At 49.6% G+C, this 11,305-nt stretch overlaps 1 protein-coding gene across 1 annotated transcript in view; it reads right to left on the bottom strand.

Moving 5' to 3' along the window:
• The window catches only part of PPP2R3B (protein phosphatase 2, regulatory subunit B'', beta), a 29,258-nt gene that overhangs the window by 10,805 nt on the left and 7,148 nt on the right, over positions 1-11,305 (bottom strand). The window contains exons 2-6 of the mRNA XM_008591156.1: positions 4,283-4,386; positions 3,938-4,040; positions 3,180-3,254; positions 918-1,121; positions 324-480 (exon numbers count right to left, since the gene is read on the bottom strand). Coding sequence (XP_008589378.1) covers positions 324-480; positions 918-1,121; positions 3,180-3,254; positions 3,938-4,040; positions 4,283-4,386 — 643 coding nt within the window. The remainder of the gene's footprint in view (positions 1-323; positions 481-917; positions 1,122-3,179; positions 3,255-3,937; positions 4,041-4,282; positions 4,387-11,305) is intronic.

The raw sequence follows: 11,305 nt of genomic DNA, 5'->3' as shown, positions 1-11,305 counted from the left end.
GTGTGAGGTACACAGGGCAGGTGAGGATAGGTCAGGTCTTGTGAAGCATCTGTGCTGGGGCTGGGATCCAGAGGGCAGGGGATGCTGGGGACAGGAACCTAGAGCCAGGGCATCTTGATCTGCACCCTGCAGAGCACAGGCCCTTCCTCTGCAGAAACCGAGTGTCCCATACGTCCCTCATTGCCAGGCCACTCTTTGGGAGGGTGGGAGGGGAGACGGGGAGGCTCAGGGCCAGGTGGACGTGGGGCTGTAGCCCACCTCAAGGAAGGGAGAGCGTCTGTGCTGCGGGGGCTGGGGCCTGGGAGTCCCACAAGTGCACTCACCATGGTCGTTGTGCCGGGCCAGGTCCTGTGCGTCAATGAGCAGGTCATGGTCAGTGTCCAGCTCCCAGAACTTACAGTAGATGACGTAAAAGTGCTCGTACGAGAAGTACTCGGTCAGCTGGTTGATGTCTGCCTCCTCCTCTAGCAGGGCCACATTCTGGAACATAAACCCACAGACATGCGAGGATGGGCCGTGAGGGGCAAGCCTCTTGCAGGTGGGCTGGCGCCTCAGCCGGGGGACTCCTGTTCCTCAGGGCTCAGGGCTCTGATCCTGAGGCTGGCTGGAGGGTGTGGGTGCCTGGGATGGGGCAGCCCTGTGGAGGGACAACTAAAGAGGGGGCACCTAGGGGCGGGGCAGCCAGGAGCAGGGCACAACCCACGGCAGCCCCTATGACCCAGGCCAGCTGCCCCAGCATCACAGAGAAGCGCGAGGGTCTCCTCAGTGCCAACGCAGCCAGCTCGGGGCCCTGACTTGGGCAGTGGGCACCCTGCTGTGAGCATCACAGGCCTGGAGCACGTGAGAGTGGGGTCCATGCCAGGCAGTGGTGTGGGGATGGGCGAACACCCACTCGCCCGCCCCCCGTGGTGGCCTACCTGTAGGAAGGTGCTCCTCCTGAGCTCTGTGCAAGTGATCCTGCCCGACCAGGACCTGTTGACCGTGTAGAATATCCGCTGGATGACCTGCAGGAGGAGGACCTGTCGGTGCAGCATGTGCAGGGCAGGCACGTGGGGAAAGGACGGGGACCATGCCGCAGGACCCCAGTCGCTGAGAGGGCACGCAGAATGTAGTAGGGGACTCTGAGGACAGTGGAGGGAAGGATGGCCAAGCCCCAGCCCTGGCCCAAGCACAAAGAGGTCTCGACAGGCGGACTGGGGGCTATAGGGAGGGCTGGGGCAGGGAGGGGCTGTCTGCACCCAGGACTCGGCCACACCTGCAATACACTAGGCTAGGTGGGTTCAAGGTAGGACGTCCCCAAGCCACGCACTGACTGCACATGGGTGAGTGCCCCAGACAGGAACTCCAGAGAGGCAGGGAGTGCACATAAGAGTGGAACGTCACTGACAGCCTGCTTGGAAATGCCGGGAACACTCAACTGACTGGTGCATAGAAAAGTGTAAACATGACTGCAGCACCGGGTACCTCGCCTGCCTGCACAGCCAGCCTGATGCTGCTGACCTGGCTCAGCTCTGGTCCCACAATGATGATGCTCTAACCCGTCCTCATCCTCACATATCACCTCACCAGTCCCCATCACAGGACGTTCTGACACGTCTTCTCAAGACGTACCTCCCCCACCTTACCGAGTCCTCCCCAGAGGGCAGACACACCTTCGCCTCCCACAGCAATGAGAGTCGTCCCCACAGGGCAGATGTGCCCTCAGCACCCACGTCCCTGAGATCCCCTCCCTACAAAGCCTACGGTGACCTGTCGACACCATCTTTACCCATGCCCTCAGGAGCCTGAGGCAGAAGGACGCCTGGCCATGGATGTTAAGGTATGAACGAGGCCAGTGCAAAGGCACCTGACAAACTACTCTCTTTCTAAAGCTGCTCTTCTGTGACTGGATGCCATGGGGTGGCCAAGTGGGCTGTCTCCAGGCCACTGTGTCTGTCCTGTGGGCAGCCCTGCGGGGTCACGTGGATGGCAGGAATGTTGCTGCCCCTCCGAAGGTGACTGTAACAGGCCTGTGCCCAAGGAGCGCACGAGGTTTTGTTTTTTCCTTTGTGTTGTTTTGGTTTTCGGAGGCAGCAGACATGATACTGAAAACACTGGAGCGGTTATGTGCTCACAGCTGTTGCTGGTGTGTGTGACTCTTAACGGTGCTAGTGAAGCTGGGAGCGGGAAAGGTCCCGGCGGGCAGCACACTCCGAAGTGAGCGGCGGCTCAGTCTCAGAAGTGATGTTACAAACGTTTTGTTTTACTCTCTGCGTTTTCTCACGTGTCTACAGCAGAATGTGACCTGTGGTTAGAGCCGGAGCTGGGTTACCCAGGAGCACCAGCAGTCAGAGGCAAGAGCCGCCATCGCCGTGCCACAGCAGCCGGGCACAGGCCTGTCACAGGGAGGTGGACGCTTCTCATTCTCAGATTCAGTGAACCCCATAGCAAACCACCTGAGCACCACAGAAGTTCTATAGGCCAGATGAGGCCAAGAGACCTCAAGCCCTTTGCCGCGACATTAACCTTCCCGCACAGAGAAACCCTGGGCCGCCGGGAACCAGACAGAGGCTCGCGCACACGCTCACGGCAGGTCCTCACTGATGGAACTGATGCGTTTCAGCGTCTCGCTCACTGACTGCCTGCTAACTCAACCGAGCCTTAAGCTGTGACTCTACTGTCCAGAGAGCACCGGGGTGCTTCTCTAGGGTCGTTCAGCACAGCAGCCGACCTCCCGACATGTTGCATCTGCTAGGGAATTGTGTCCCCAGGGCAGACAGTGGTCTGCACACGGAGGCTCTGGGAAGACTCGCCCAAGGAACGGGCAGATGCGTTCTCTTAAACTGACAGATCTCAGCATGAACATCCCAAAGTGAACCCCCTACTGCTCAGGAAGGATGACCCACTTACCTTCTAAACATGCCCTGACCTGTCCTGACACTTGCTGGAGTGTGACCCCCAGCGTGTACGGAGAGCTGCCCGCTTTGTGCATGGTAAAGAGGTCCACCTCTCAATGCTCAGGTAAACCCCACAGAGAGAAAGTGCTAATATCTTATTTTACAGATGAGGAAAACGGGGTCTATGAAAGGATCTTCGTTACAAATACAGCCGGGCCTCCAGGAAGGCAAAGAAAAACAAAGCCTTTCGGGAATGCCTGTGGCGTCGGCGTCAGGAGGGCCGTCCACGCTTAGGGGACTCACCGTGGTGATGTAGCGGGAGTGGAACTCCGACGCCTCCTTCAGGAAGGACAGGCCTGGGTGGGTGTTCACCACGTCCTATACCCACAGGGAGAAGACACGAGCACTGAGGATGCGCAGCTCACCCGAGCTGCACACGTGAGAACACCCGCCCTCAAGGGCTGTGCGAGAGAAGCTATGTTCACAGAACAAAGTCACACGGTTCTGTATGTGAAGTAGCATGACAACACCCACACACTGGAAAAGCACAGGAAGCTTCAGTTTAAATCAGAGTATCAATATATAACCTTTCCAGATGAAGAGTATCTTGTCAAGTTTGAAAACACAAGGACCAACGTGACGTCTGACAGAAGTAAAGAGCTACAACAGCACATGCTGTGAATTGCTTCTACTCAAGTGCACTCACTGGTAGTTCACATAACTCAGGACATTTCCAAAACAGCTAGTAACGTTCACCTGTGAACCACCTTTACCAGGAGTGTAATGCACTGAACTATTCTAAAAGGAACTGGAATAGGGTCTGGAAGACCAGCATTCTGCAACGCTGTCACCTGTTTCGTGTGGAGAATGATGTGCCCAATGAATGCACAGCCCTCAACTCGGTGGCTGCACGGTCAGCAGGTTGAGCACACTGCAAGTGCTACTGAGCCTGCTGTCAGCACCTGCTCGAGGTCGCCACTGACTGCGTAAGGCTGGTGGGAGGCAGCACCCGAGGGAGACATTGGCCTCCAAGCCAGTGTGTGTTGCACACAGGCACTCACCTGTAAAAAGGGGACGAAGTCTTCCTGCACCAGGTAGTTGCAGCCAGGATTCATGAGCAGGTGGACAAACTTGGCAGCGTCGTCATGACAGGTCTGGAGGATTCTGGAACGACAGAGGGGACTTTTGAACTGTCCTCACACACACGGGCGTCCACATGGCAGAAAGACAGAGCATGAACAGAAGGGAGGCCTATGAGCAAACACATCAGAACGCCCAGGCCAGGGATGCGCGTCTGGAGTGTCAGTGTCCTTCCCTTGCCAATGTGGCCACAGGAGGACAAGCCCAGCCACTGGCCACAAGGACCCGGGGATGCCCCTGACCCTCTGCCTGGGCCCTGGACTCACTTTCTCCACATGGCGACAAACTTGTGGACGGACACACAGCCTGTGCGCTCCCCACCAGCACCACAGAAGAGTGGCCCCTTCCAGTAGAGTGGACAGCCGCAGGCCTGCACGCAAGAGGGCAGAGAGCAGTCAGTGAGTTCCAGACACTCCACTGCCCCCCGCTCCACATGGGGAGCTTGGACAGAGTGAATCGCTGCAGCAGAAAGACAAACTGCGACCTTCAACCCGCAGCACCATGGAGGCAAGCGCCACTGTGTCCACGAAACACAACGGTCCGGGGCGTGTGCTTAGCAGCTGAGGATCGGGTGGCTCAGGAGCAGAGTGCACAGGGACCAGAGTCAGGATTCAGCACCTACAAAAGAAGGTAACTGGCAGAGCCTCAGTCTGGGAATCAAGCAGCAAAGTTCCAGTAACCCAGGAGTGAAAGAATAAATGACTCTGTGACTTAGGAAATGATTTGAAGGCAATGATACTGAAAACATCACACGTCAAAACCCATGGCTTGCACCTAAGCCAATGAGAGCGGCAGATTTACAGCTTTAAATACGTATGATGGAAAGAAGACTGAGGATCAGTGACCTGGGCTTCCATCTCAAAGAGAAAGGAAGGAAACTTTGAAGGGCAGTTAAGAAAGGGAAAAAATAGGGCCGGCCCGTGGCTCACTCGGTAGAGTGCGGTGCTGATAACACCAAGGCCGCGGGTTCGGATCCCATATAGGGATGGCCGGTTTGCTCACTGGCTGAGCATGGTGCTGACACCACCAAGCCAACGGTTGAGATCCCCTTACCGGTCATCTTTTTAAAAAAAAAAGAAAGGGAAAAAATAAACGTTTAACAGAAAATCAATAAAATCGAACCTCAATGATTTGAAAAGATTTTTTAAAATTAACCCTCAGCAAAAATCTTCAAGAACAAAAGAAAAAAACATAAATTACCAATGTCAGGTGACACTACAGACCCCATAAACAATGGAGAGACAGCGGGTATTCGTGCTTAACTCTATGCCAATAGATTGGACAACTCTGGTAAAACCGACAAATTCCTTGCTTAACGCTTCTAACCAAAACTTACATAAGAATAGAAAACCTGAACAGTCCTATGTTTCTTCAAGAAATTGAATCCCAAAATTAAAACTTTCCCACCAAGAATACTCCAGACCCAGAAGGCTTCACTGGTGAATGCTACCAAACATTTCAGGAAACAATCATATACAAACTCTTCCAGAGAATAAAAATAAGAAACCTTTCCAAATTCTTGGTATGAAACCAGCAAAACCTGGATACCAAAACCTGTCAAGGACACAAGGAAAATTATAGGCCTATTACCTCTCATGAACACAGATGCAAAAAATCCTACACAAAATGCATATTAGCAAATTCAATTCAGCAATATTAAAGAATTCAAAATAATAATAATAATAAATAGACCAGGAATAAAAAGGAAACACCTTTATTCTAACAAAGGGTGTGATGGTCTGAATGTTTGTGTCCCCCCAAATTCCTATGTTGAAATTCTCACCCACAAGGGGATGGTGTTAGGAGGTGGGGCCTTTGGGAGGTGATGAGGTCATGAGGGTAGAGCCTCATGAATGGGATTAGTGTCCTTATAAGAGAGACCTCAGAGAGCTCCCTCACCCCTTCCACCATGTGAGGACACAGCGAGAAGGTGCCGTCTATGAACCAGGAACCAGGTCCTCACCAGACACTGCACCTGCCACACCTTGATCTTGGACTTCCAGCCTCCAGAGCTGATAGAAACACATGTCTGTTGTTTATAAGCCACTCTGTCTATGGTTTTCTTTCATAGCAGCTGAACAAATTAAGATACAGAGTATCTACAAACACCGTCAGACACAATGTGACACATCAGCATGTCCTCCCTGTGTGGGGACAAGAAGAGGACATCACCGCAAGCACTGTGCTGGAGGGCCTAGCCAGCACAGCAGGCCAGAGGAAGAAGTGAAAGGTCCAGAGATGGGAAAGGGAGAGGCAGGACTGTCATAATTCACAAAGCACATGATACGAGGTGCAAACACTAGTATTAATAAGTAACTTTAGCAACATGGCTGGATCTGAGGAAAATAAGCAAAAACTCAATTAAATTTTCAATATACTGGCAACACTTGGAAAATGAATCTATCCAGTGAACTGAAAAACAAATCTCACCAAAACATGCAAGATCTCTACAAAGCAAACTACAAAACATTGCTGGGAGAGGTAAAGACGACCCCAGCGAGTGGGGACATGCCTCAGTCCTGGATCTGAGGACGGCACCTTGTTAAAACATCAGTTATTCACCCCAAATGATCTACAGATTCAACACAGTCCCAATCCACATCCAGCAGGGGTTTTGTTGTTATTGTTTTAGAGGTTTTTTGGGTAGAAATTGGCAAGTTCATTTTAAAAGTTATAAGGAAAATGCAAAAGAATTTGTGCAGTGGGGGACCAAACTGCAAAGATTTCTTAAACAAAACACATAATCCATTAACCCCAAAGGAACGGTCTGGTAAGCTGGACTACTTTACATTAAGAACTCTAGTTCACTGAAGGACATCACTAAGAGGAGGGAAAGACCAGTCCTAGATTGGGAAAAAGTATTTGCAATGCGTATTTCTGACAAAGCACTTGTAATGCACTCCTAACAAATCAGTAAGAAAAAGGCAGATGCCACAACAGAGCCACAGAACCCAACAGGCCCTGCAGAGCAGTGTCCACACCCCCAGGACACATGGAGGTGGGCCAGCATCAGCACGCACAAGGACGACACAAACACCAGGCATGGTGAGATGTCAATACGAACACCTATGTGATCAGCTAAACTAAAAGGACTCAAAATGCCAGCTGGAGGCAAGCACGCCAGGCAACTGTAAGTCCCCACACTGCTGGTGGGGCTGGAAGCGGTGCAGCTGCCTGGGAAAGCTGCCAGCAGGATCCACGAAGGCGGCTGAGCAGCACAGATCCTGCAGCCTGGGAGCTGTCCTGCAGGAAACACCCACAGGGAGAGGCTCATGCCCAGGAGAGCTGTGCAGATTGGAATGTTCCAGTAGCTTTACTCACAACAGCCCCACGATGGAGACACCCACGTGTCCACGAGCAGAGAGAGGACCGATGCATGAACTGGTAGATTCAGACCAAGAGATGTGGGTGACCACAAAGGGGTGCATGAGGGAGGGAGGTGGGAAGACAGCTTCCAGACACACAGTAGGATCTGAGGAGGCAATGCTGGGCTGGGGAAGACCAATATGGAAGATGCCCATGGGGGGTTTCCAGGAAGAGCGGCCCATGATGGAGTCAGATGCAGTTACCTGGAGGGGGTCGCTTGAGAGAGAGCAAGGAAGGAGCTGGGGTACCGGGAGCACTGGGTACCTTGCTGGGTGCTGGTGACATGTGTGTGTGAACACTCGCCAGGCTTCAGATGTGGGGGATGGCCCTGCCCTGTCTTGTGGCTATTGCGGATTCAGGACTCCATGTGTGTGTCCTCAGCAGAGATGTGCACACCTCATCTGTAAGTACCTGTGCTCCTGACTGCATGGGAGTGATGCCTCAGTTAACGAGTTCTGAGAACAAAATGGCAAGCTCAGGCTCAAGTCTATGCCATCCTATAGGCCACCAGGCAGGTTAATCACAACCTTCACTGCAGAGATTCAGAGTTTAAGAAAAGTGCCTCCGACCTAAATCACCTCTCATGACTTTTTTTTTTTTTTTCCTTTTTTTGTCTTTTTTTTTTTTCGTGACCGGCAACGGGATCGCAACCCTCGGTGTTGCACCCGCACCTCGCTCAGCCAGTGAGCGGCCGGTCTGTATGTGGGATCCGAACCCTCGGCGGGAGCGCCGCCGCGCTCCCAAGCGGTGCACTGTAGCAGTGCGCCACCGGGCCGGCCCCTCTCTCATGACTTCTTAAAAATATTCCCTGAATGGGGATGCTTACCTCTAAAATGGAAAAGATACAAACAAAAATAGTTTTTAAGAAATATTATAAAATTGCCACTCAAAAGGATATACATCATATATGTATATTTATACATTATATAAAAAGATTCTTTTACAGCCTTTTATCATTTACATACGGTAAGAGTCACTCTGCAAAGCCAGACAAAGGCAGAGTTGTGTGCTGCCTACACAGGACAGGGAACACTGTCACCCCAGCAACACCCTCGGAGGCCCCTTTGTGGCCAACCCCTCCCCTGCCCCGATGTCCTCCTCGGCGTCCCTCTGGTTTTGCCTTTTGTGGAATGTCACATAAACGTAATCGTAGGCCTGCAGCTTTTAGGTGTGGCTTCTTTCACTCATCTGTGCTGTGCTGTGTATCAACAGTCTTTCTTTTTATTGCTGGGCTGTATTCCATGACGGATCTGTTGATGTCCGGTAAAGTAGCTTTCTGAGCAAGAAATATTACCAGGGACACAAAGGACCCTGTCGTGATGATAAAGGGGTCGATTCATGAAGAGGACAGAAAGGTCCTAAACGTGCACTCACTCACTAACAGAGACACAAGGCACAGGTTGCCAAACTACAGCTCCAGGAGGGGAGAGAGGAAAACCCACAGTTACAGGTGGTGAGTTCAGCAGCTCTGTCTTAACTGCTAGAGCAAGTAGAAAATCTGCAGGAAAGTAAAGATTTGAAACTGTGCTCAAACTGCTTGGGCAAAGTGACATTCAGAAGCATGTCTCCATACATGAAAACCTTCGTCTCCATGCATGAAAAAAGCACTGGACAAATCTCAACAAGCATTCATGATACAGAAAAGATAAAAAAAACTCTCAACAAACTAGGAACATAAGGGAATGTCCTCCACCTGTTAAATTGTTTTTATTAGAAGATGACATGACTATGTATTAGAAACTCTTATAGAATCTAAAAAGAACTAACAGAAGAAATAAGGGAATTTAGTTAGGTTACAAGATACAAAGTCAGTATATAAAAATCAACAGTATTTCCAATACTCACAAAAATAATCATAAATTGAAATAAAAATTCCATTTACAATATCATTGAAAATATGAAATATTTGGGTATAAATTTGATAAAAGATGAACAAGACCTACATATAGAAAAACTACAAAATAGTAGTGAGAAAAATTAAAAATGACTTGAACAAAGGGAGACACACCACGCTCGTAAGTCTGAAGACGCAACACGGTGAAGATGTCAGTTCTTCCCAAGTTGATCTATCAAGTCAACACAGTCCCAGCCCAAACCCCAGAAGACAGTTTTTGTACAAACGGAGAAAACGATTCTAAAACTCATATGGTGAGGATGTAAAATGGGGCAACCACTGTGGAAAACAGTCTGAGGGTTCCCAGAACAGTAAAAATAGAATGACTGTATGATCCAGCAATCCCACTGCTGGGTGCAAATCCCTGAGGAACTAAGATCTTTGGGGTCTGGAAGAGACATCTGCACTCCCATGTTCACTACAGCACTATTCACAACAGCCACGACGTGGGATCAGCCCAAATGTCCATCAGCAGACAGGTGGATAAGGAAAGTGTGGTGCACCACACAATGGCAGCCTTAAAAAAAAAAAAAAGGAAATCCTGCCACATGCAATGACACAGATGAGCCTGTAGGACACTGTGCCGAGGGAAATAAGCACAGACAGACAAACATGGCATGATTCCACCTACACAACGAATCTAAAATTGTCAAACTCACAGAAGCAGAAACAGCGTGGTGGGTGCCAGGAGCTGGCAGGTGAAGGGAATGGGGGTGGTTGTTCAATGGGTAAGAAGTTTCCGCTGTGCCTGATGAAAAGTTCTAGAGATCTGCTGTACAACACAGTGCATACAGTTAACAGTGCTGCACCGTGCACTTAGATTCTGTTTATAGAGCAGACATGAAGTAAATGTTCTTACACACACGCACACATGCACAAGCAGAGGGACATGAGGAAGCCTGTGGAGGTGGTGGATGTTTATCACCTTGATTGTGGTGATGGTGTCACGGACGAGTTTATGTGTATGTCCAAACTCATCAAACTGTACACATTAAATATGTGCAGGTATTTGTTTATCAATCATACCTCAAAAAAGCTGTAATAAGTGAAAATAACATTCACATGGAAATGGCAAGAAACTAGAAAAGCCATACCACTTTTGAAGAAAGAAGGGAGACTGACACTATCTGAAATCAACACTTGTTAAGAAGCTACTGTGGTCCCAACGCTGTCGTGCTGGTGTAGCAGACAGACGTACACAGCAGAGAACACAACAGAGGGCCCAGAAATTGACTAACTCACCTACAGTGAATACATGTTTGAAAATGGTGCCGAGGCAAGTTGATGGGAGAAGGATAAACTTCTCAAAAAATAGTTCTGGAACCACCGAGTGGCCACATGCAAAAAATGTACCTTGAGTCTTACGTCACACCACATGCAAAAAATTTACTCAGAAGGGAGCACAGATCTAACTCAGGTAACTTATAAGCCTTCTAGAAGAAAATACAAGAGAAAAGTTTCAGTAGCCTTGAGTTTGCTGATATTTCTAACTAACATGGGATACAAATGCATGAAATATGAGAAAAAAATGTGAAACTTGACTTTGTCAAAATTAAAAACTCCTGCAATTCCAAACACACTCTTGAGAGAAGCTGCAGACTGGGGGAAAACATACGCAATGTGTACGTCTGACAAGGACTTGTATCTAGACTGTGTAAAAAACATGCATAACTGAGTAATAAGAAAACAACCCGATTATTAAAATGGCAAATGATTCGAATAGGTGTGTCACTGAAGAAGATTCACGGTGGCCAATGAGCACCTGAAAAGATGCTCAATATTGTTAGTCATCAGAAAAATGCAAATTAAAACAAGACACATACCCGTTAGGATGGCGGAAATCAAAGATTGATCATAGCAAGTGCTGGTGAGGACGTACAGCAAGTGGAACCCACATATTGCTGGCAGGAATGTGAGATGGAGTAGCCAAATAACCAGATGATTTTCAACCAGTCAGCAGACGAGCTATGCTACAGGCACATGATGGAACAACACTTCTCAGCACTACAAAGGAACCAGCCAGTGATCA

The sequence above is a fragment of the Galeopterus variegatus genome, unplaced genomic scaffold (assembly GCF_000696425.1).
Source record: "Galeopterus variegatus unplaced genomic scaffold, G_variegatus-3.0.2 Scaffold6710, whole genome shotgun sequence".
NCBI lineage: Eukaryota > Metazoa > Chordata > Mammalia > Dermoptera > Cynocephalidae > Galeopterus > Galeopterus variegatus.
The sequence above is the reverse complement of the archived record's forward strand: the minus strand, read 5'-3'. Positions and strand labels throughout refer to the sequence as shown.